Here is a 26749-nt window from a genome sequence, read left to right on the forward strand (position 1 = left end):
CGGTGATGGGGCTTTCGGTCCCGGCAACAGTGCCTGCACAGAAGGCCCCCCGCCAAACAGGTCTCGAAGGAAGGTAAACCAACCTTGCTCCGAGCTCAGCCTTGCCACAGATTCGCTTCCCCTATCTGGACCTTGGTGTCCCCACTCACACAAAGAAAAGGTGGGGAAAGAAAGTGGAATATCATTCAGTGATAAAAAGAAATGAACTATCAAGTGACTAAAAGACATGGAGGAACCTTAAAGGCGTATTGCTAAGCAAAAGCCAATCTGAAAAGGCTACACACATACTGCATGATCACAACCACATGACATTCTGGAAAAGGCAACACTGAGGGATATGCAGAGCACTGAAGTTTTTAGGGCAGTGAAACTCTTCTGTAGAATTCTATAATAGTGGAGAGAGGGCATTCACCTGTCAAAACCCAGAGAAAGCACAACACAAACAGTGAGCCCCAATGTAAACTATGGACTTGAGTTAATAATAACATATCAGTACCGGTTCATCAACGTAAAAAATATGTTGCACCAGTGCAAGATGTCAATAATAGGAGTAAGTAGGCAAGAAGGTAGGAAACTGTACTTTCTGCTCAATTTTTCTGTAATCCCGAAACTGCTCAAAAAAAAAAAAAAAAAAAATACAGGGGCGCCTGTGTGGCTCAGTCGGTTGAGCATCCGACTCTTGGTTTCAGTTCATGTTATGATCTTGTCGTTGGCAAGTTCAAGCTCCGCACTGGGCTCTGTGCTGACAGCATGGAGCCTGCTTGGGATTCTCTCTCTCTGCCCCTCCCCTACTCTCTCTCTCTCTCTCTCAAAATAAATAAATAAACTTAAAAAATTTTTTAAATAATAATAATAATACTAATAAAGGAATGGGAGAGGTTAGGCTATTAATTTATTTTTTATTGTTTTCAGTATATTTATTTGAGAGAGAGAACGAGCAAGCAGAAGTGGGGCACACAGAGAGAGGGAGAGAGAGAATCCCAAGCAGGCTCTGCACTGTCAGCACGGAGCCTGACAAAGGGCTCAAACTCTCACAAACCATAAGATCGTGACCTGAGCCAAAATTAGGTTGGACCCTTAACCAACTGAGACACCCAGGCACCACCACCCCCCCCCCCCGCCATTTTTTTTTTAAAGATAAGGAGAGTAAGGCTTGCACTTTTTTCTCCTTGGGGCCTTTCTTCAGGATTTTTTTTTTTTTAAACGTTTATTTATTATTAAGAGACAGAGAAAGTCAGAGCATGAGCATGGGAGGGGCAGAGAGAGGAAGAGACACAGAATCCGAAGCGGGCTCCAGGCTCCAAGCTGTCAGCCCAGAGCCCGACACGGGGCTCAAACTCACAAACCGTGAGATCATGACCTGAACTGTTAAGTGGGACGCTTAACTGACTGAGCCACCCAAGCGCCCCTTCCGGATTCTAAAATAAAGCAAAGGTTATGAAAGTTCTGGAGAGGCAAAAGTACTGAACCAAACTAGCTGACTTCACCTTAGATAGGCCTACGAAAATTCAGATCAGGTGCCTGGGTGGCTCAGTCGGTTAAGGGTCCAGCTTCAGCTTAGGTCATGATCTCGCGGTTCATGAGTTTGAGCCCCGCGTTGGGCTCTGTGCTGACTGACAGCTCAGAGTCTGGAGCCTGCTTCAGATTCTGTGTCTCCCTCTCTCTCTGCCCCTCCCCTGTTCATGCCCTATCTTTTTCTCTCTTTCTCTCTCAAAAATAAGTAAACAAGAAAGAAAGAAAGAAAGAAAGAAAGAAAGAAAGAAAGAAAGAAAGAAAGAAAGGATAGATTCAGATCTCAAAGTAGATCCCAGAGCTGGAGAGTCTTTGCCTAACAGACTGGCCACTGAATCCCATCAAACAGTGACTCTCCCTGGGCACCGACAGAACCAATGTCTTTACATGAGCCCAGTGTGCTGCTCAACAAATGCTTGCTTTCCCCAGCCTTGGGTGGGTTTGCCCCAATCAGCTGCTTTGCCAAAGACAGACATGCCATACCTCACCCTGCCAGGACCCGAGGGTATGCCCACACTGGGCCCCCAAGCAGCACAAGGCACCATGGGTGGGGGCTCTAGGTGCACACCCCGCCCACGCAGGAGCTCTCAGTGCTGAGGAACAGCCCTCCAAGGTCCAGAGCATCAGGGAGCCACGGGGAGCCTATAGGGCCATAGAGGTAACCAGGCAGCCAGCCTTAGCAGCCGCAAGAAAGCAGGACCCATCTTCAGCTCTGCCCCATTCTCCACCTGTAGGCCTTTGGAAAAGGCCTACCCCTGGGAAGAATGAAGGCTCTAGCATCTGGACAGTGCCATAGCTGCCAAGACACAAGAGCAGGGGACATGCTGGACTGGACTTGGCCAAGAGGCAGGAGGCAGCACCTATGCTACCATTGGTCATCTTTCACAGAAATGTTGTTCTGTCCCAGAGCTACCCCGCCTGGACAGGGACAGAGATGACAATCACAATGCTCTGGAGATTCTAATGGCCCAAAGCCCTCAGATCTTAGGCTGAGGTCACCATCACCGAGGACCCAGCCTGACCCAGAAAACTCACTGCACTGATTCTCTCTTGCACCAGCCACACAGCTACCCAGTGGCTTACCCCTGCAGGCCCAACAATCATTCCACCTCCCATTCCAGAATGCAGTGGTCATCCAGTTTGGAAACAAGGCCATGTAAATGGTTGGTACCCAGACTGGGCACAAGCAGTTGTTGTTCTGGATGGGGCCGGCCCAGCTTGAGCCAGGGGCAATGAGGAGTAGACCAGGCATAGCAGCCAGTCAGGGAAGGTCCTAGCAAACTAAGAAGCTACGTGCACCTCCTATTCAAAGTATACTCTACTGCAGGTGCTAAGCCAGGAACAGAACTTCATAGAAGGCCCTGTTCCTTCCTCCTTTCCTCTTTCTAAGTCATTCTGTAGGTGTTCTCCGCCATCTATCCCCCTGGGCCCACCTTTGCCTCTGAAGAAAGGCCAAGGCTCAGGGCACCAAACTCTTTCCTTGCTTTCAGAGTCCCTAACACCCACCATCTTCTTTTGGAGATTCTCTCCTTAAATGAATTTTCTCCAAAAATTTGTAAGTCACACATCTGACAAGGGACTTGTATCCAGAATATTAAAGAACTCTCAAAACATAACCATCAAGAGGAAAAATAGGCAAAAGATTTGGTAGACGTTTCATCAAAGAAGTTACATAAATGGCAAATTAAAAACACAAAAAAAGTTCAACATCATTAGTTATTAAGGAAATGCAAATTAAAACCATGCTGAGCTACCACTACACCTATCAGAATGTCAAAAAGACAAAAACAAAAAGAAAGCCAACAAGACCAAACGCTGTTGAAGATACGGAGAAACAGAACTATCCTGCTTTGCTGATAGAAATGCAAAGGGTATATACACTTTGGCAGTTTGCCAGTTTCTTAAACCACTGCATGTATGCTACCACGTGACCCAACAATCCCACTCCTAGGTGTTTAAGAAAGAGAAATGAAAGCCTGTGTTCACACAAAAACCTGTATAGAAATGTTGACAACAGCTTTACTCAAAATCAACAAAGGCTGGAAACAACCGAAAAGTCCTTCTGCCAGTGAATGGATAAACACACTGAAGTGTAGCTATAAAATGGAATAGTACACAGCAATAAAAAGGAACAAACTATTGATACACACAACCGGATGAATCAAGGCATTATGCTGAGTGAAAGAAACAGACCCCAAAGCTCCATACTGTCTGATTATCCATCTGATATTCTCAAAAAAGCACAATGACAGGAGTGGACAGATCCATGTTCTCAGGGGATGGGCATGGCGGGGGAGGGGGAGACAGATGGACAGCCCACAAAGGGTGGTAGCGTGAGGGCATCTTTTGGAGATGGAGCCCTTCTGTATCTTGACTGTGGTGGGGAATCCCATGCCTTGCATTTGTCAAAACCCACAGAACTGTATACCATGAAGAGTAAATTTTGCTGTATGTGAATTTAAAAATAAACTTTTAAAAAGTCCTCCTTACTCTGCCCAGAGGACCTGGCTCAAACCCACCTCACTTATAAAGCTCCACTGTCTCCTCTCCTCTGATTATTTCATGACCATGACCCTGAAATCACTACTTTTCCTGTCCTCTCACCTATATTTCTCCCTCTGTCCGTTTCTCTCTCTCTCTCTCTCTCTCACACACACACACACACACACACACACACACACACACACACACACAGCATGCAACCCTACCCATCCTTCAAAGTCAGCTCAAGTGCCTCCTCCTCTGAGAAGCCTTCCCTGACTCCTCCCAGCCCCATCAGAATGAATCACCTTTACAAGACACCCCCTCAGCACTAGTCTGTGCTTCTAACTAGCCCTTCTTTAATCTTGCAGGTGTTCAGTGTTTGCTATGCAGTCCGTCTCCCATGCAGGATTGCAAGCGTCTTGAGGACACAGACCAGGTCTTCCATTCCACATTTCCCCCACTGCCCCTGGCACAGTGCCAGGCACACTGTGGGTGCTCTGTGACCACTGCGGGCTGGCTGGGGGCAGGTGCAGGCAGAGGGGGCTGGTGCCAAGAGAGGCAAGCAGGCAGTGTTGGGGCTGGCAGAGTCCTGAGGAGGGTATCGGAAGCCACTAATACAGCTCTGCTTCCTCTCTTGCATAAGCAGCAAGACTACTGCTTCAACCTCCAAGTGCTGGAAGTGACCTCACCCCCCATTCCAACATGAGGTCACGCAATCTACGACGAAGCATTTCGGAAGATCCTTCTGTTTCTTCCATGTCACGCAGCACATTTCCAAGCCCCAAGCAGGACAGCTGCTCGGGACATACCTGTCAAAGGATTGGAGCCTATCTTATACGGGTGCTGCCATTTCTTCTCACTTCCAGAAGGCGGGCCCTCTCTTCAGCAATAGTAGATTAGGTCCATCTGATCTGAAGGCATTTCATCTTGTAGAACTACCAGATATAGGCACAGCCTACCAGTAACGTACAGGGACTCTCCACGACTGGGTTTTTCCCAGTGTATCACAGGCCTCTCCCTCCAGAGTTTAAGGACCATTTATGGGTCATTTATTTGATAAACACTTAGATGGTGTTTAGTATATGCCAGGCAAAAAAACTAAGTATATTACAAATATTAACTAATGTAATCTTCCCATCAGCAAGAGGTTGGTCCTATTAATATTATTTTCCTCATTTTGCAGAAGAGGAGAATAAGCTACTGTGTAGTTAGATAACTTGTCCAAGGCCACATAGCTTGACAAGTGGCAGAAAAGGGATTCAAACCCAGGCAGGCTGGCTGTAATGCTATACTGTCTAAACACGAACCACTAGCCACACATGGCCATTCAGCACTTGAACAGCAGCTAGTCCAAATTGAGATGCGCTATTAAGTGTAAAATGCATGCTGGAATCCAAACAGTTTGTATGAAAAAAATGTGAACTTCTCATGAACATTTTTTCACTATTGATGGTACATTTAAGCGATAGTATTTTAGATACAGCTGTTTAATTTTTTTTTTTTAATTAATGTTTATTTATTTTTGAGAGAGAGAGACCGAGTGCAAGTAGGGGAGAACACAGAGAGGGAGACACAGAATCGGAAGCAGGCTGCAGGCTGAGCTGTCAGCACAGAGCCCGACACGGCACTCAAACCCACACACCATGAGATCATGACCTGAGCCAAAGTTGAGCACTTAACCAACTGAACCACCCAGCTGCCCCTAGACACAATTGTTTAATAAAATATATTATTAAAATTCATTTTACCAATTTCTTTTTACTTTGTAAAAGTGGCTCTAAGAGAACATAAAATGACATATCTGGCTTACATTGTACTTCTATCAGGCAGGATGGGTCTGGAGTCTGTGCTTATAGCCACTACCCCATGCTGTGCTCATCTTCCCCTGCCCCAGCCTCAGGGGTGCAGCCTGTCCCTAACACCTGCTTATTCAGCTTGTCCAAAGGTGATGGGGAGCCAGGCAATAACTCCCACATCTCCTCATTTGGTCTCCTCAAACTGCTGGGACTGGACATTCCCACCTCACATTTCTCAGCCTTGCTTCCAGCTTTGGAGACAGCTTATCTTTACCTCCCTCCAGCAGGGATCCCAGAAGGTCAAGGTGGGAAAATATCTCCTTCATCGCCAGGGCAATCCCCACCTGCTGCATGCAGAGAAACTGAGGCCCAGGACCACATGGAGGAAACAGAAGCCCTAGAGGTCATCTGGTGCAATCTCCCACCCACTGGAGAAACTTCCTCCAAAGAAGCCCTAGCAAGTTCTACCTACATCGTTCTACATTATAAAACTCCACATAGGTCTATGTAGTACTAGAGTGAAACCGACTTCCGATCCCTTGGACCTGATCTGCTATTACTGCAAAGAGGGACTAACTTCTGGCAATGAGAAATGACAGCACGCTAAGGACTGCACAGGTTCCAACCCCCCCTTCACCAAGACACTCACAATATCTACAAGCTCAACACTGAATAGATCGGGGTGTATCTACCCTCCAAAACCAGACATGGCTCTCAGTGTGACCAGAGCATCACAGAGCCTAGCAGACTATGGTTTTCCTTGATGCAGAGCCCCCGACCCCACTAGCCCACAGGCTCAGGGTTTAACGGGTGACAGGAAGAGTCAGGCTGACCTGGGTTCAAACTCCAACCCCAGCATTAATCTCTGGGTAACTTTTCTCCTCTTTTGTTAAAGCAAAGGTAAAAAAAAAAAAAAAAACCACGGGGCACCTGGGTGGCTCAGTCGGTTATGGGTCCGACTCTTGATTGTTGCTTAAATCATCATCTGACAGTTCATGAGTTTGAACCCCACCTCGGGCTCCAAGCTAACAATGTACAGCCTGCTTGGGATTCTCTCTCTTGCTCTCTCTCTCTGCCCCTCCCCTGCTCACGCTCTTTCTCTCTCTCTCTCAAAAATAAATAAACATTAAAAAAAAACCAGGGGCGCCTGGGTGGCTCAGTCGGTTAAGCATCCGACTTCAGCTCAGGTCACGATCTCGCGGTCCATGAGTTCGAGCCCTGTGTCGGGCTCTGGGCTGATGGCTCAGAGTCTGAAGCCTGCTTCCGATTCTGTGTCTCCCTCTCTCTCTGCCCCTCCCCCATTCATGCTCTGTCTCTCTCTGTCTCAAAAATAAATAAAACGTTAAAAAAATTTAAAAAAAACAAACAAAAAAAACAAAACGGGGCACTTGGTTGGCTCAGTCAGTAGAGCCTGTGATTCTTGATCTCGGCGTTGTGAGTTCAAGCCTCAAGTTGGGTGTAGAGATTACTTAAAAATAAAAATTTAAAAATTAAAAAAAAAACAAAAACAAATCAGCAAACCCTATCTCACAGGGCTGCCATGAAAATTAAATGAAGTGATGTAGACAGAAATGTCTAGAACAAAGCTTGGCACCTGGTAGGCACTTAATAAATGCTCATATCCCGGGGCACCTGGGTGATTCATTCGGTTAAGCATCCAACTTTGGCTCAGGTCATGATCTCATGGTGCGTGGGTTCAAGCTTCTTGTTGGGCTCTGTGTTGACAGCTCAGAGCCTGGAGCCTGGAGCCTGCTTTGGATTCTGTCTCCCTCTTTGCCCCTCCCCTGCTCGCTGTCGGTCTCTCACTCAAAAATAAACATTAAAAAATTCTTTTTTTAACTTGTCAGAATGGCTAACATTAACAACTCAGGCAACAACAGATGTTGGCGAGAATGCAGAGAAAAAGGATCTCTTTTGCCCTGCTGGTGGGAATGCAAACTGGTACAACCATTCTGGAAAACGGTAGGGAGGTTCCTCAAAAAATTAAAAATAGAACTACTCTACGACCCAACAATTGCACTTCTAGGTATTTATCCAAGGGATACAGGTGTGCTGTTTCAAAGGGACACATGCACCCCAACATTGATAGCAGCACTATCAACAATAGCCAAAGTATGGCAAGAGCCCAAATGTCCATCGATGGATGAATGGATAAAGAAGATGTGGTATATATGTATACAATGGACTATTATTCGGCAATCAAAAAGAATGAAATCTTGCCATTTGCAACTATGTGGATGGAACTAGAGGGTATTATGCTAAGTGAAATTAGTCAGAGAAAGACAAATATCATAGGACTTCACTCATATGAAGACTTTAAGATACAAAACAGATGAACATAAGGGAAGAGAAGCAAAAATAATAAAAAACAGGGAGGGAAACAAAAACATAAGAGACTCTTAAATATGGAGAATAAACAGAGGGTTACTGGAGGGATTGTGGGAGGGGGGATGGGCTAAATGGGTAAAGGGCATTAAGGAATCTACTCCTGAAATCACTGTTGCACTATATGCTAACTAACTTGGATGTAAATTTAAAAAATCAATTAAATTAAAATTTAAAACAAAAAAAAATGTTATTTTTAAATTTTTTTAAATCTTTATTTTTGAGAGAGAGAGAGAGAAAGAGAGAGTACAAGCGGGGGGAGGAACAGAGAGAGAGGGAAACACAATCTGAAGCAGGCTCCAGGCTTCTCTGAGCTGTCAGCACAGAGCCTAACACGGGGCACAAACCCACAAACTGTGAGATCATGACCCCAGCCGAAGTCAGACACCCAACCAACTGAGCCATCCAGGCGCCCCTAAACAAAAAAATTTTTTATAAATAAAATAAATGCTCATTTTCCTTCCCCTGCTTCATCAACCAAAACCCCAAGTTTTTTTCCACAAGAATTGACAGTAAATTCCTATTCTATATATATAATATATATATATATTATATATTCTATATATAATATTCTATATATATTCTATTCTATTCTATATACATAATATATATTATATATATAATACATATATCCTATTCTATATATATAATATATTATATATATATATATATATATATAGAATTGATGCTCTGACCTTAAATGCAGGATTTTACATTTATATCTATTAGAGTTCATCTTGAGATAAGTGTACCTATTTAACATCACTCAACGTCAAGTAATTTTTAATGGCTAAAAATTGAACACAATTTTTAAAAATGTTCAGGAGTGTGCAGTTAAAGAAATTAAAGTGTATTCATATGAGGTAATATTATCCAGATCCTTACAATTATAGCTTTAAATTATTTATGATAGGGGATATTACTCACTACATAGTATTCAGTAGGAAAAAAAACAGGATAGAGTATAACTGCAATTATGTTAAAATACACAGATTTATTTGCATGAACACAAATTTGAAGGGACATATACCAAAATATTAACTGTGCTCACCTGAGTTGTAGCATTATGTACCAGTTTTTCTTGTTGAATTTATAAGAGTTGTCTACAATGAGTATGTATTAATTGTAACAGAAAAAAACATGGTTCTTCATTTCCTATTTCTGCTTAATCTCAGCATTTAGTTAATCAAGATGACTTTGAATCCTGGTCCTGTCATCCAATACTCTTGCTATCCTAGACACGCACAGAACTGACAGGGGACAAAACCAAAACGAGAGCTCTGTGGCACAGCACTAGAGACTGCCCACTCCATGGTGACAAGAGCTCAGTATGAGTAGCCTAGACAGCCATTCAACCAGTTACAAATCCATCTTACTGCTGCATCAACCAGACCCTATTTATTTCTCTTGAACCCAAGAAACCTCATTAGACTCAAAGTCCTTACTAAACGTTCTTCCACCTAAACTAGATTGTTTTCCAAGACTTGGTAGGGTGACCCATGTGGGCTAGTAGTTATCTCAATGTCATTTTTGAAGGCCCCACATCAATAAGAAGCTTACCGGCCTGCCATTTCCTGAATCCCCATCTTGCCACATTGAAGAAATAAAACAGGACAACATTTATTATGTTGCTACCCTTACCTCCCCGCTCCCATTTGTCAGGGCTCCTCCCAGATCCTAGAGTGATTCTGTGGTCACTCCTGAAGCTGCTATCAGGACCCCAAAACCTGATCTGTGAGAACCTGGCCACCTGAATTCACAAAAGGCAACTCAGTGCAGTCTCTCACTTCTCCCAAAGCCTGCCTTAGCCCTCTTGCCAACTCTGTTCTTCCTTTACAGAGATAAAGGCAAGATAAGTGTGTTGTGCCTCCAAGAACATTCCACCACCTGCTTCAAGCAGGAATCTCCCCCTGCCTGTCCTGGTTGTCTTCTTGCTCTGAAGATGGCTTAAAAAAAAAAAAAAAAAAAAAAAAAAAATCCCTTTATGTTGTCCAGCTGACCCAGGCCTGTTGCCTCCCCACCCAGAGCTCTGCCTACTGAACAAATTGCCTCCCTCGTCGACTATTACTCAAGGCTCAAAGCCAAGATGGAGACCAGCCAGGAAGAAACAAAACTAGCCTTTTATTCAAGCCAGGACAATTCACGCAGACCTCTGAAGGGCTTGAAGGGAAGGGGAATTCATGGTTCTGGCAGGGGTCAGCTTGGCATGAGCTGACACTGGCAGACACCACAATACCTTTGCTGGTAAGACACAAAGCAGACGGCTCCATCAAATAATGGGCTCTAAGCAGCTCAGGTTTCACTCTGAGTCAAGGGCCCCCTTGGAAGGAGAGGCCCACCCTATGTGTCATCGGCCCTACCCAGTGCCCTCTGCACTGCCCCCAACACCCTGCCTTTCCTTTCGGCCGGATATGCAACCCCATCCTGCAGAAGGGTCACCCTGCCTTAGCACAGCTCCTATTTCCTGCCCCTGGTGACTCCTCTGAAGTCCATTGTTCCCATGAAGTTTGGGTCAAAGGAAGCTGGGTCCCCACCCATGGGGGCCCGCCTACCCTCAGCTCAGCGAGGGCGCTGGCCCACACCACAGGGAGCCAGGACCCATCCTCCGGCCTTTCCAAGGGCCTGTATTATAGATAGGAGGGCACGGTACCTATCTTAGGGACTGGAGTTCCAGTGGAAATGTTCCCAAAGATCCAGTGCTAGCAGCTGAAGGCTCCAGGACCGTATCACCCAGGAGGTGACTCGAATCTCCCTAATATCTAAATGGAAAAACCAAAAGCAAGGGAAGAACTGTCATTTCAGAAGAGTTCAGGAAAAGCTCCAGAGTTGGAGACCGCACTGCCCAGTGACAAAGCCCTGCCCCCACCTCCACCTGGGCCCCTGAACTGGTTAAACCCCCGGGGGGGGGGGGGAAGGGGGGGGCAGGAGAGCAGCTGTTCAGCTCCAATTTCAGAGCTTTAAAGGGAGCTGTTCTCCGAACCCCTGCCAACAAAGGGTCATGGGGGGCAAAGCAAGACAGACAAGGTAAAGCCACCCTCACAAGCCCTGAATTTCCCACTGCCCCCAGACTGACCTCAACTACAGGAAAGGCAATGGAGCAGAGCTGGTGACCCGTGTCCTCCACTTCCACTGAGAAGGAGGAGAGGAGCCACGGATTAGGCAACAGGTATTGCTGTGTGACAGTCACCAGTACAAGACTCCAGAATGGAGGCAGAGGGAAGTTGCGACACTTGCATCCCAGAAGATCTAGAAAGATAAGAAGACCCTTCTCCACCTGGCTGAGTAATGTACAGACCAGAGAGGAAAAAGGAGGATGCATTTAAAGACCCTTTGAGGGTCCCTTCCAAAGTTGGCATTCTCAGATTCTACAGTTCTGTGCTTTCTGCTGGGAAGGAGGGGAGAATTTCTGCTTCCTATCTGAGCCACAGGATGGGAGACATTGCCAAGCCAGACTGTTCCAGCCTCCACACCTGTTAGATGAAGTGGCTAGGGGGTCTGAGCATTGGGAGCCACAGAGCAGGAGACAGAATGCAAAGTCGAAACAAAATGGACTCTAGTCCCAGCTCTGTGACTCACCAGTTGTGCAATCTTAGGCAAGTTACTGTCCCGCTAGGGGCCTCGGTTTCCCCATCTTTAAAATGAGGGAGTTAGAGGCTAACACTAGAGTATCCAATAATGTTCAGCAGATTCACCCTGAGGTCAAAGCAAAACTGAAATTAGAACAAAGGTGTTGGAGGACTGCCTGGGTAGCTCAGCTGGTTAAGCATCTGACTTCTGCTCAGGTCATGATCTCACAGTTCATGAGTTCAAGCCCTGCATCAGGACCTGCACTGACAACTCCGAGCCTGGAGCTGCTTCAGAGTCTGTGTCTCCCTCTCTCTCTGCCCCTCCTCCCCCTTCTCAAAAATAAATAAACATCAAAAAAAAAAAAAAAAAAGAACAAAGGAGTTGGAGACCCTGTGCCCCTGTGACAAAGCCCTGCCCCCACCTCCACCTGGGCCACTAGCTACCTTGGTTCCTAAGGATGACAAACATCACACAGGGCCTGGTCTATGGTAAATGCTCAGTTCATGTTTGCTGAGTAAACACAAATGAACAGGGCAAGGTTTGTCAAAGGGTATTCAGAGAAGTTCTTGGGGAAAAAAGAGGTTCCATGCTGAAATAAGCTTAGGAAACACTGGAGTCTGCAATATGCCATGCACTGTGCTAGATACTTGGCAAACAATGAATTTTCACAACAAACGTTTTAGATAGATATTAATTAACCCACCCTCCCATATTACTCATCAGGAAACTAAGCCCGAGGGCCTTAACAGTTGTGACTATCAGGATTTGCACCCAGGTATGTCCAGCCCCAAGTCTGTACCCTTTCTATTCCATCAATGCTACCTTTAGACCCGGGCCCTCAAAGCCCCAATCACACACCTGGTCAGGTGAGAGGGTGAGGTGGCTCCCACCAAAACATCTGCATCCTCAAGGTGCATGGAGGAGCAGCAACCAGCCCCCACCCTTCTGAGAGGATCTTGTTCCTTCCTTCCAAGAAATGCTCAACATTATGCCCCCCATCACCTTGTTGTAGGAATGAAGACAGAACTCTGATTCCAGGTCTGCCTGTGCCCCCCCTCCCAACACCATCACATGCTGTGTCACTTCTGCCAATCTCCCGGACATCTGTGGCTCCCTCCCCACCCAGCTCCCACCTCTAAGATATTTCAAATGGGTAAATCCCAACTGGAGTTTGGGGGGGGGGGAAGCAGAGCATAAAAGAAGGGGTGGGGAAACTGAGACACCCAGAAGGGTCTTCCCTAGCAAGTCAACTAGCAAGTCAGAGGCAGCCATTCCCTCCCGGGTTGGTACCAAAGCATGCCTGCAGTTACCCCTCTCTCTTCCCACAGCCAAGTGCAGAGTGGTCTAGCAAGTTGTAAAGAACTAGGATTCTTCCATCTGACTGCTGGGGAGCTCCAAGGAGAGCTGGACCAGCAGAAAGTAGTTCAGGCTGGTATACATCCATTCTTCTTTGTCCTTGGGGCCAACTTGAAAAGCAGGGGCTACACACCCTTCAAGATTCAAAACGGTTTCCTCTGGGGGCGGGGGAATCCTCCCCCACGAACATCCCCAGTTCTGTCAACAACCTGTCCCATCAGGGAAAGACAAATATCTCCACTTCCTTTAGCCTTCTACCATCTTGCTCTGTGAAGTGTTTCAGGCAAGAACAGCACCCACTCTCCCTCAGAAAGACAGCTGCCTGGAAGAGGCGGGTGTGCACAGCTTCCTTCCAGCTCTGCCCAGTCCAGGGCGCATGCAGCCCGCGGACCGCACTCCCGAGCACCACGGTCCAATTATCCCTGCACACCTCACCAGAGACAAACTCTCTTGCCCACGGCCATGCAGGGAGGAAGAACAGTCATGCCCAGAACCAACATCCTCGCAGAAAAATACACACGCAGAGACGTAGCATTGCACAAGGGCTCAGAGACACTCAGACTTCCAGATAGGCAGCACTGCTCTCAAGTGTAAATACACTCACGTTCAACACAAACAAGGTGAGTCACATGTGAACAGATATCACCTACACCCAAACCTAGGGAGACGGGACACTCAGGCGGTCACATGAAATCATCCGACAGCCCCCGTGTGTGCCCGGAATCCCCTCTCCACACGTGTGCACGGAGGCCGTGTCCCTGGGAAACGTGCGCTTCGGGTCTGGGAGCTCTCCTCCCTGGAGCTAGTCCCCACCACAGAATACAACAAGCTTCTCAAGTCCCGGGGAGCTGGGGACCCTGCGGAGGGCTCTCCTCTTTCGCAAAGCCTCAGCACTTAAACCGGCCAATACACTACCTCCAGGGCTCGCTCTTCCAAGTCGGAAAAGGGCCCGGCAGAAAAGAGGCATGGGTGCTGGGTCTCTCCGACCGCCGCTGCTCTCGGTTCTGCTTCTGGGCCTTTCGGCTTCCGGGACCCCCTTCCCGCGAGCCCCGAGCATCCACCCCCGGCCCGGCCCGAGGTCCGCGCCGCCTCCACGTGCCGGGAGAGCTCCTCACGCACCGCCGACGCCGGCCCTCGGGCGAGGTCCTGGAGTCCCCGCGCCGCGCCGCAGCCTTACGGGTCCCAAGGTGCGGGGGTGCGGGGGGGCGGGGGGGGCGAAGGCGCTAAGCCGGCTCCACGGGGTCCGCAGCGCGCGCCAACTCCTCGCCGAGGTCCCGAGGGCGGCGACGGCGCTGCGGGACGACAGGGGTCAGCGCGCGCGGCCCCGCGGCGGCCCGGGCCACCGGCCGGGCAGGGAGGAGGGCGGGCGGCGGCCGGAGCCCACCCCGCGCCGGCCCGCACGCGCTTCGCCGCCGCCGGGGGGCTGGCGCGCCGAGCCGAGCTGAGCCGAGCGGAGCGGAGCGCGCCGAGGGAGGAGTTTTCCCAGAATGGGACTGACGGGAAAGCACGGGAGCTCCCTATTCCTGGAGGAGTGAGTCAACGGGAGAGAGGAAGGCAGCTCGGGGGCCGGCGGCGGAAGGGAGGGCAGCGGGGGCGCGGGCCGGGCCGGGAGGTCCGGGGCGGGAAGGGCGAGGGGGGGAAGAAAGCGGCGGCGCACGCGGCCGAGGGGGCCGGCGGGGCGGAGGGGTGGGGGCGCGCGGCGGGGCGGCGGCGGGGCGGGCGCCACTCACCTGGGGGACGCGGCCGCGGGCGGCGGGAGCCGGGAGCTCGGGCCCTGCCCGCCCCCTGGCCTGGAGTTTGAAAGGAGGAAGCCTGGAATGTGCGGAATGAGGGCTGGTATGAGATGCGCGCAGCTGAGGGAGGGAGGGACCCGGAGGGAGGGGCGGCCCTGCCCCCGGCCCCTCGGGGAGGAGACTGGGTGGTGGGGGGGAGCGGGGAGCCGGGCGGGGGCGGGGCCGGCGGAGGAGGGGAGGGGCGCGCGCGGCGGGGCGGCGGGGCGGCTGCGGCGCGGACCCCTCCGCTGGGACCCGGCCCCCTCCGCTGGGACCCGGCCGCCGCCGCTCCCCGGCACCCAGACTTTCCCTTGGATCTCTCCGCTGCGACTCTGTTCCTCCTCCCCGAGCCCCCCGGTTCCTGCCTTTCCTGGCCGAGTCTCCGACTGCCTTTCCCAGGAGCTGAAAACCTTCCCCGTAACCGGGATGGGGGGTCCTGTAGGTGGCCCCGCCACCCTCGGCGTCCCCGGTTGCCGGCTGGCGCCTCTCCGCACAAGTCCATGGGAGGCCGGGGGAGGGGCGGGCGCCCGACGCGCAGGAAGGGCTGCTCCCTTCCCCGCGGCTCCCACCAAAGGACACTCGCTCCGGGGAACCAGGAAGCAGGAACTCCCGGGCTGTAGTCCCAGATCCGCCGCCAGTGCCCCCACGCGCGCTCTCCCTTGCATTGGTCCTTTCGGCCGTTGTCCCGTGGCCCTGGCAGATCTGTCACTACCAAGAGCAAAGCACATGGGGAGAGGATATTCGATGTGAAGTACGTGTGGCGCGGGGAGCCACCTTTTGGGCTCAGTAACTGAGTGAATCTTTATCCAACATGTATTATGTGGCCACCAGATGCTGTGAGAACAAAAATGAAAATACGACTTAAGCACCTGCCCTCAAAGAGCTTATAATTTAGCTGAGAAGACTCCATATATAGAAGAGCATTACCACAAAGTGGGAGTCTGGGTTTGAAACAAACATGCCAAATAGTTTAGTCTCTTGTTGGGGAGAGGGGTACTGGAAACGAGTTGGGCTCCTGTTTGGCATTGGTTTAAGGCAGTGTGTTATCACATACCTCTGTCACTCACCTTGTTGGAAGGTTGAAACCAAAGGACTTTTGGCTTTTTCCAAAAATCAGATCCAACCTCTGGGGAACATGATCACTTAAGCTTGTATTGCAGTGTTTGCCCAGATCTTATCTCCCTTACCAAACAGAAACTTCTTTGAAGACAGAGTGAATGTCTGATTTATCTTATCTTTCACCCAGCACCAGTTTGGTGCCTGGGATAGATAAGCACATAATAAATGTTTAATAAGTGGAAACAAACAAAAAGCTACCACGGGGGAGATTGAAAAGAAAGTGCTACAAATGCCGAAGTTGTTTCCAAGAGAGGTGTTCCAGAGGTGTTTTGAACAATGAAAGCATGGCAGGACTAAGTATCCAGCCTCACAGGATGAAGACTTTGAAGGAAGCAGCTAAGCAGCTCTCATTTGGTTCCATAAATTCTGGTATGCTTATTAAGTAATGAGTCACATCAACATCACGGCTTGGTCACACCTCATATGTTTAAAAGGACTGCCATACAAGACAATATTAGGCACCAAGGGAAGTACAAACTGTAAACACTGGCTCTCTAATGGAATAATTATTTGTTGAATGTCTATTTGAGCACCATGCTAAGTGCAGATTCAGGTCCCTGCCCTCAAGAAGTTCACAGTCCAGGTAAGAAGGCAATTATACAGAGCTCAATGGAAGCCCAAGGGAAGGAACAGTGAATTCCAAGTTATAGGTGTTACATTTGCTCCAGCTCTTAAAGGGTAAATGAGAACGTACCAACTTGAGGGTGGAAAACCCACAAAGGTATAGGAGCATGTACACACGGGGTGTTTAGGAAAACTGGTGTGCTGGAAGAAGAGGTTACAAATAAGTGGGTGTCAGGTTGTGAAGATCATTATATACCATGCTGAAGAGTTTGGGCATCAGAAAGGCCCTTTAGACAAAGGTGTGACACGATCAGTACCATTAGAAAGACCTCTCTGGCAACAATGTCCAGCCGGATTGGAGAGTCAGGATACCCTAAACTCAGGCAATGCTCCAGAGTTTAAGGATGAGGGAAAGGCTCTTAGAAACAGCCCAGAGGCAAAATCAACAAGAATTGGTAACTAGGCTGGCTGTGAGGGTGAGAGAGGAAACCAGAATCACTAAGCTTTGTCAACTGAACAATTGGTGGTGCCATTCACCGAGATAACGATTCAAACACAAGAAGAAATAGGTTAGTTGGGAGCTGAGTCCAGCCAAGGTTCAGAGGGTTTAGAGGAAGACAGGACAGAGTCCAGAATGGAGACAATAAAGCAACCTTGGAGTATCACATCCAACCCAGATTGCTGAGAGGAAATTCAGAGCTCAGACTGGCTTATTCCCCCCAAATCTTAACTATCCAAGACCCTAAGTGATCCAGGCTGGAATACTGTGCCTTCAGGACCTCAGCCTCCTGGTCCACACCCTTACAGGCTAGGGAGCTCTGTGTCTTCAGGAATCCCACTTCCCAAGCTTTTGTGGTCCCTTTAGGTAGAAGAAAGTTCTCAGACATGGAAATTCCGAAGATTCAAGACTAGCAGTGATTTTACATACATGCCCTGCCCTTACCAAGGGTATGTACATTTCTTAAGGGACAGGACCCTCTTTCACTGACCCTCGGGAATGAATCTGTTGGTGGAAGTATTGCATCTGTCTGGATCAAGCTAGAAGAGATGCATGTGACTCCCCTCAAACGACACCATATAATCCACAGCTCACCTCACTTCTTAGCAATCCAGGCCACTCTACCTGGTCCTACAAATGGCTGTCACCCAGGGCTTGATGTTCAGTAGCGCAGAAAGAAGAGGGCAGGGGTGTGGTCAGAGCTGGTTTTCACGTGGGAAGGCTATTTGTGTTGTCTGTACTCCAAAATTATAGTAAAAAATTTTATTAATTACTATTATCACATGTTGTTTGGTATTATTTCCACTCCTTTAATAATTTTTGTTTTTCCAACCCACATGGTCATGGTTAAACAAATTATCTATATGTGTTAAACAAATTCAACCACATTTATGTGATGGAATTCTTTTCAGTTATTAATAACAAGATTTTTAAAAATAATCCAGACAAACATTGGTCATGATATAATGAATGGAAACATGGATTCTAAGAGCAGTATATGTGGGATGATCCTGTCTTTGAAAACTAAATTGAAAAGTGTTGGAGAATGACAGGTTAAAGATAAACAGGATCTTTTTTTAATTTTCTCATTTTTATTCTTTATTTTTTTTACTGAAGAAGACTTGACAATGTTACATTAGTTTCAAGCATTTTTTATTTTCTTCTTTATTCTTCTATATTTTATTTTCTTTATTCTTCTTTCTTCTATATACAACAAATTTTATAATCAGGCAGAAAAATGTGACTAGAACCCTTCCCTAACTTCTCCACATCTTTTTTTTTAAAAAACACCCACTACTGGATTTAATGGCCTCATAAGAAGTTGACCATGAAAATATTGTTCCCGCGCCTTTAGGTAAGAGGCATCTCTACTGTTTTTCGGATATCTTCAAAGCATACCCTCACCTCCCTTCAACACTATCATGTGGCTGACCCCTACCTTGGTTGTGGTATCCATGACTCAGTTTCCTTTTCTTTTTTCACTTCTCCATACTACACCTCTATTTGCTTTCCCTGAAGAAGACTTTTCATTCCATATCAGCTGAACTGCATCTTGTGTTTTGGAGAACAAAGCAGACCTTTAGCAAAGGTGTTTGGAGTCTTTCTCTTTCAATAGAATAAAAGTAGCCTATAATTTGATAAACATAATATTCGTTGCTATCTCTTGTCAAAGAGAAATGTGGAAGAGAATGGACTCTGGGTCTATCTAGGAAACAATGTACACTTATGGGCTGAATTGTGCCTCCCCCAGATTCACATGTTGAAGCCCTAATCCCCAGGATTCAAAATGTGAGTGGTTTGGAGATAATGTCTTTAAAGAGGTGATTAAGTTAAAAAAGAAGTCTTTAGGGTGGGCCCTAATCCCATCTGACTGGTGTCCTTATGAGAAGAGAGATTAGGAAGGACACAGACAAAGCACAGAGGGGGACCACGTGCAGACACAAGATGAAGATAGCCAACTGTAGGCCAAGGGCAGAGGCCTCAGGAAAAACCAAACATGCCAACCCCTTGATCTTTGTCTCCTAGCCTCCCTCCCAAACCTCGAGGAATAAATTTCTGTTTAAGCCACCCAGTCTGTGGTATTTTGCTATGGCAGTCTTGGCAAACCAATACAGTGTATTTACCGACCAAAACAAACCATTGGTTCCCAGAGACCAGAGGTTGGGGCCTTCCCCACCCAATTCTCAAGTGAGAGAGTTTCTCTGAGGTTCCCAAGGGATCTTTAGGATCAGATATCCAAAACTTCCAGGAAAAAAAAAAAAATCAAAAGGAAATAAAAGCTTTCTCCAGTGTTATTCAGCTAAAATTTTCGTTTTCGGTAGCTATTGATTCAGTATCTTGAAATGAAAGTTAACATAAGTCATGTCCTATAACCTTACCCAGGGAGCTAAATAATCTGGGTTCAACAGCTGAGGCACATCCTGATTGTGACCTTGGGCATACTTCGACCAGGAGCCTCGGTGTCCTCGTCACTCATGTTTTCACTCCACATTTATTGAACATGGATGATGTCCTTGGCACTGTGCTAGGTAAGCACTAAGGAGAAACAGAGGAAAGTTCATCATCCCTCCAGATGCTGACAGTCTAACGAGGGAGGTACAAGAGGAGCAACTTCCACATGGCAGAAGGGTAGAGAGTGACCTTTAGACCTGAGGTTGAGATTTCTGTGCACCCGTGCTCTCCAACAGAACTTTCTGCAACAGTGAAGTGTTCTGTATGTGCCCTGTCTGATGGGGTGGTCACTAGCCACTTGCGGCCACTGAGAACTTGAAATGTAGCTAGTCTGACCAAAGAACTGACTTTTATTTTGATTATGTTAAATTTGAATAACTGAACAGGACAAGTGGCTATGGTGTTGGCCAGCATAGCCATGGACCACCCTCAAGGAGATGCTCAGCAAGCAGTCAGGGGACACTTGCAGAGCAAAGGGGAGAATTCAGGGCTGTGGGAGGCACCAAGTGTAAAGGGGTAACGTTGTGGTAGTTACTGAGTATGGAGAGTGAAAAAGAAGAAGATTACAATAGGTAACATGGTCCCTGGAACACTGCTTATATTCAAAACACGTTGATAAAATTTCTTTTTTCACCTCCTCCCCTGATAAAATTTCTTAATGTGCAAATTGTCCATGTATAGGGGATTAGTTGAAAACACTGTGGTACTTCCCACAGTGAAATACTGTGGTGCACAAACAAGTATAAGGCCTGCATTTACTGATCTGGAATTATCTCCAGGGTTAAGTAAAAAAAAAGCAAGCTATCGAACTGAGTATATAATATGCTACCTTTTGTGCACAAAGATTGGGGAATTACAAATGTGGGGTTTTAAAAAATCTTTTTTAATGTTCATTTATTTTTGGGAGAGAGAGTCAGAGCATGAGCAGTGAACGGGCAGAGAGAGAGAGGGAGACACAGAATCTGAAGCAGGCTCCAGGCTCTGAGCTGTCAGCACAGAGCCTGACACAGGGCTTGAACTCATGAGCTGTGAGATCAGGACTTGAGCCGAAGTCGGATGCTCAACCAACTGAGCCACCCAGGCACCCACAAATGCATTTATTTTTGCATAAAGATACACTAGAGGGAAATTAAAAATAGTTAACTACAGGAGGAAGGCAGGGCAAGGGAAAAAGGGGACAAATATGGGAAGAGGCTTTAATTGTAATTTTTATTTTTTTTAACTATAGTGTTTAAAGTTTCTTTTGGACCATATGAAATTATTAATATTTAAATTTTGTGTCTATATATATCTGATATAGAACATAAAATTGACTAAAGACAAAATCAGGACATATTTTTTAAGGTCCTATTTCTATCATATTATGTATTTTGTCCTTAAGTGTATTTGTGCCCTAGAAATTGCATATTCACCTCATTTTTCTTAATTTTATTTTTTATTTTTTTTAATTTACATCCAAATTAGTTAGTATATAGTGCAACAATGATTTCAGGAGTAGATTCCTTAGTACCCCTTACCCATTTAGCCCGTCCCCCCTCCTATAACCCCTCCCATAACCCTCACTTTGTTCTCCATATTTATGAGTCTCTTCTGTTTTGTCCCCCTCCCTGTTTTTATATTATTTTTGTTTCCCTTCCCTTACGTTCATATGTTTTCTCTCTTAAAGTCCTCATATGAGTGAAGTCATATGATTTTTGTCTTTCTCTGACTAATTTCACTTAGCATAATACCCTCCAGTTCCATCCATGTAGTTGAGAATGGCAAGATTACATTCTTTTTGATTGCCGAGTAATACTCCATTGTATGTATATACCACATCTTCTTTATCCGTTCATCCCTCGATGGACATTTGGGCTCTTTCCATACTTTGGCTATTGTGGATAGTGCTGCTATAAACATGGGGGTTCATGTGTCCCTTTGAAACAGCACACCTGTATCCCGTGGATAAATGCCTAGTAGTGCAATTGCTGGGTCGTAGGCTAGTTCTATTTTTGGTTTCTTGAGGAACCTACATACTGTTTTCCAGAGTGGCTGCACCAGCTTGCATTCCCATCACCTCATTTTTAAAATCTTAATCTAAATCCTAGCCCTCCTCTACCTGCCACTCTCTCTGGGACCATTCTTCCTCCCTAGTCTTACTGTCCCCAGACTACAGAATAAAGAGAACTACTGGATTATTCTTTGAATCTTTGAAAATCATGATAAGGGACAGAATCTAGGTAGATAGTAAGTACTTAACTAGATGTTAACACTCTGAGGCTTGAAAACCACTATATTAAATGAAAATGTTTGATAAAAGGTGGTAATAGGCCAGAAAAAACCCCACTCCCACATGGGCCCCCGCCACCTTTGCGCTTTCTGGGGCTTATTCTTTTCTTGCCCTCCAGATGCCTGGGCCATAGCCCTAGAAGGTAACATGCAAAGGAGCTTGGGCCCAATGGACCAAAAGACTAGGCAGAGCTGTAAAAAACGTTGGAGGCCCATTTCATATTTGAAGTGTTTCCAAAATTTCCATTAACATCAGGGTTTTTTGTTTGTTTGTTTGTTTGTTTGTTTGCCTAGGCTGTTCCTTCAAGTAGAAATGGAGAGATGGGTACAAAGAAAGGAATGTAAGGTAGGATCAGGGCTGAGACTTGAACCTGGATGTTTAGTTTCCCAGTTAAACCGTGTTTTTCTTTCCTCTCCTCATAGTCCCTAGAAAACCATCTATAGTCTATGATGCATAGACTATTGCATATAGTCTATGATGCATAGACTATTGCATATAGTCTATGATGCATAGACTATATGCAATCTATGAGTGCATATAAACCATTTTGTATAACTGCATGGCTAGCAGAATTATCTGGAATGTATTGCTCCACTTTGAAAGGATATTTTTTTTTTAATTTTTTTTCCCAACGTTTATTTATTTTTGGGACAGAGAGAGACAGAGCATGAACGGGGGAGGGGCAGAGAGAGAGGGAGACACAGAATCGGAAACAGGCTCCAGGCTCCGATCCATCAGCCCAGAGCCTGACGCGGGGTTCGAACTCACGGACCGCGAGATCGTGACCTGGCTGAAGTCGGACGCTTAACCGACTGCGCCACCCAGGCGCCCCTAAAGGATATTAATAGAAGTGATATTGATACTTATGTGCCAAATCCTGGGCATTTAAAAAAAAAATTTTTTTTTACACTTATTCATTTTTGAGAGACAGAGACAGAGCACAAGCAGGGGAGGGGCAGAGAGAGAGGGAGACACAGAATCTGAAGCAGGCTCCAGGTTCTGAGCTGTCAGCACAGAGCCTGACATGGGACTCAAACTCACAAACTGCAAGATCATGACCTGAGCGTAAGTCAGACGCTTAACTGACTGAGCCACCCAGGCACCGGCCCACCTGTCCCACCCCGCTCCTGGGCATTTTACCTGGAATACCTCTACGGCTTCTAAACTCCGGAAATATTACTGTTCTCAAACCTTTAAAAGACTCACACCATATCACAAGGGTGCTTAGTAAATATGTGGTAATAGGGACTAGTCGTTACAGTCACTGAGCCCTTTGTAACTTCCTCTTCTGGATTACAGAATCAGTTTTAGTCAGTCATTTTAATGTACTTGTAATGTACATCCTTGGTCAGTAGGTGGTGCCATGAACCCATCTGTGGTTTAAGGCTTGCCTAAGTTCCGAGCATCAATGGCAAATCCTCCATTTATTGTGGTTTCCCTGGCTTTTGGTGGATGAGAAGAGTGTGTGAGACTTTTAAGGAATGTACATTGACCAGGATAGCTAGGTGAAAAGCGGGAAGAAGAGGCAAAACAATCCATTATGCAATTGGTCAAGAAATGTGTCTGAGGGGGTGGGACAGGATCTGGCCAGTCCTTGGCAAGCCCCTAGCTGGGAAGATGAAAGGAGGGCTATAGATGGAAGTAAAGCAGCTATTAGACATATGACATGAGTACACAGGCAGGAGCCATTCTATCTAGAGGGGGATCTGGAGGCTGAGGGAAAGGGCAACTTGCAACACCCCAGGTTTTCTCAGTGGAGCAAGATGTCTCCAGTGGTTAGGGAAAAGCAGTTCTGAGGTTTTGCACTTCCTTAGCACCCGACCCTGTCTCTCCCACATCATGTACCCCTGCCATTTCAGAATCTCTCACCAAAGACACATTGAGAATCTCCCCTCTCCAGTTCCTTAGTTTGAGCATCCATGCTCCTTTCCTGGGGTATCTGGCACTCCTCTCAGAAGTATCATCAGCTACGAAAGGCATAAAGCTGTCCAGGAGGTAACCAGAGTTCAATTCAAAACACAAGTAGATGGACCTCCACACTGTTGCCAGATGAGTGGGGGGAACCATACGCAAGAATTGAAGATCATATCAAAATCTCTCAATCTATAGATGAGGAAAGGGGCACATGGCAAATCATTGGCAGAAAGGGGGCCAGAACCCTGGGATTTGGCCTCAATCAAACCATCCCTTCATTTCTGTACCTGTAATGCTATCTAAAGGAAGTGAATTGATGCTAGTTGTGTGATCTACTAAACTTCTGATTAAAAAGAACCTTTTGGGGGCACCTGGGTGGCTCAGTCAGTTAAGTGTCCAACTTCAGCTCAGTCAGGTCATGATCTCGTGGTTTGTGAGTTTGAGCCCTGCTTTGGGCCCTGTGCTGACAGTGCGGACCCTGCTTGGGATTCTCTCTCTCTTCCTCTCTCTCTCTCTCTAAATAAATACAACTTAAGAAAAAAGAACCTTTTAAAGGCCTGTTTTAGAGTTTAAAAAAACACTTGCTAATATCTTTCATGTCAGTGACCACTGATATTATTCCTGGTCACTGAAAAGTACACAAAATTGTGTCACAAATGATGTTTAGCTAGCCACGCACTTTAACCAAAAAGAACCACGTGAAAAAGAAAAACCAAGCTCTAAGAATTAAATTCTGACTCCAGCTCTCCTCCTAATTTTTAGGCACTTCCTGCTTCCTTCCACATGACTCATTTTCACTATGACACTGATAAGAGCAGGAAGGCCTGGTAAAGATTTGTGAGCACATTTTTTTTCAAATTGTCTCTATAAGGTGGCTCTAAAATGTGAACATGCAGAGGCAAGAGATAGGGTCTATTTCGGTTTTAGATATTTAATTTGTTTTGCTGCTGAATCAGTAAACAGTACCAATGAAGAAGATCCAGGAGGCCGACTGGTGCAGGTTATCTACAACAATATAAAATCCCACCCTTCTGTGGCCCCCTCTTTGTTCAGTTCTTGGCTCCATCATCTATCTAGAAAATTCTTGGTGTCACGAATATGATGAGTCTAGACAGTCTCTAGAATACAAACTTCTGAGTCTGCAGACTCCTGCTGTCCTGGGATGAGCTGATTTACATGATGAAAACGATTATTACAGGGGCGCCTGGGTGGCTCGGTTGGTTAAGCATCCAAATCTTGATCTCGGCTCAGGTCACGATCTCATGGTTTGTGGGATCGAGCTCCACATCAGGTTCTGGGCTGAGTGTGGAACCTGCTTGGGAATCTCTGTCTCCCTCGCTCTCTGCCCCTCCCCCACCCATGCCTTCTCTCTCAAAATAAATAAACAAAAAAAAAAGAAAATGATCATTATAGAACATGACTGCCAGAACTCTGTAAGGGATAGGACTTTGCAAAGAAGACGATGACACATTTTTATATAAATTATCTTTATTTCTGTAGCATACAAAAGGTATAAATATGATTTATGTAAAACCAATCAGCTGCACGCTTAAGCAGAAAGTACAAGGAGCTGGGGGATAGATGTCTCTGAGCTGAACAGAGAGGAGGAAGCAGGATTAGATCCAGTAGTCCCATCAGGCTCCCTTTCCCCAGACACTGTCATATACGCAACTGGAGAGAAGTGAACAGCTTTCTGTTTTCAACAAGGGTTGATCGGACAGTCCATCAGGACGGTGGTGCCAGAGGCCTGAAGGGCTTTAGGGCACTTCTATGAATGAGGCACTTGATAGGAAGCATGCCTGAGATGGAAACCAGCCATGTCAAAACCAAGCAGATAGGATTTGCCAGCGGGGGATGAGTAAAGAGTCTTTTCATCTCCCACATCTCTTTCCTTCCCATTGCTATTTGATGTGGAACAAGGAACAACAGGAAGCGGGGACGAAAAGGAAGTCCACAGAAAGGAAATATGATGGACCAACAGCCACTGATCCCTTGCCCCATGCTGGCCAACAGCTCAGTGCACACTGGGAGTTGAACAATGCTGAATGTAGAACTCACAAGTTCTCAAGATTCAGATGCATTCTGAGACTGGTGAACTGGTAGCAAGCAGAGTCATATGGTTTGTTGGGAGGTGCTAACAATCTGAAAGACTTGGCAAAACTCTTATGATCTGTGAGGAAAAGTGACAGGAGTGTGATCTCTACCAATGAGCCAGGCTTTAGGGAGCTGATAATATTTAGGTTAAGAAGAGAGGCCCAAAGCTCCACCTAACAAGGTCCACAGAGCTCAGAGTCAGCTAGCTGGTCTTCACCAAAGCCTCCCTGCCACCTCTCTGCACAATGACAACAACAAGTTTCGAGATATAATGTTCTCTTACCTCTTACATGGTCTATAGGTGTGTGTGTGTCCCTTTATACTAATGGCTCCATGTAATAGGGCTGTAGGAAGCACTCCTGGATTGGAAATGAAGGCAACTGTCAAATCACCCTGTCTTAACTAGACTAAGTCACCCCTAGACTTTATGCTTTCAGCCTAAACTGAAATTAAGACAACTGCATACGTTTCTCACATCCCTGATCACAACAAGTTTGGCCACAGCCACTTTGAGATTGCTGCTGGCCGACCTACTCTGAGGGAAGAAAGGGAAGAGGGGGACTGTGACATCAGTGCCTTCCAAGCCCCACGGGGAAAGTAAGCTAGCCCCACCAAAGAAATACCACACTCCCTCTGATAAAGGCAGTGCAATGCCCGATTTATTTCCTAGTGAGCAGAACTTCTTCCCATAGGGAGGGTAAAGTGGCTGGCACTGGCTTCCCCCATGGGTACTTCAGGTAGGACAGCAGAATTAAGCCACCTGTGTGGACTCAAAATGATCACTGATGGGGGGTTTTCCCAGTTCTGAGGGTAAATGATGCTCTGGAAACCACTGTCACCAAAACAAGGTAAAAGCAAGGCTTACTTAATAACAACAACAAAAGGTAAAATAAAAAAATTTTTAAGTCCCACGTTGGGCATAATACTTATTTGAAAAAAAATTTTTTTTAATAAATTTTTAAGGGGT

At 46.6% G+C, this 26749-nt stretch overlaps 1 protein-coding gene across 8 annotated transcripts in view; it reads right to left on the minus strand.

Annotated features, from left to right (window-relative positions):
- TEAD4 (TEA domain transcription factor 4) overlaps positions 1 to 15418 on the minus strand; it is a 68293-nt gene extending 52875 nt beyond the window's left edge. Inside the window, exons 1-2 of one of the 8 annotated variants that reach the window (XM_086714298.1) lie at positions 11251 to 12861; positions 10828 to 10936 (exon numbers count right to left, since the gene is read on the minus strand). Coding sequence is in view for 3 of the 8 variants with exons in the window: in XM_086714295.1 (XP_086570421.1) it covers positions 14831 to 15374 (544 nt within the window). In the remaining 5 variants the exon portion in view is untranslated. The other 7 variants (XM_086714295.1, XM_086714296.1, XM_086714293.1 and 4 more) reach the window with 7 other exon arrangements.
- Between the last annotated feature and the right edge of the window lie 11331 nt (positions 15419 to 26749).

Source organism: Puma concolor, chromosome B4, assembly GCF_028749965.1.
Source record: "Puma concolor isolate L17-30 chromosome B4, mPumCon1.1.hap2, whole genome shotgun sequence".
Lineage (NCBI taxonomy): Eukaryota > Metazoa > Chordata > Mammalia > Carnivora > Felidae > Puma > Puma concolor.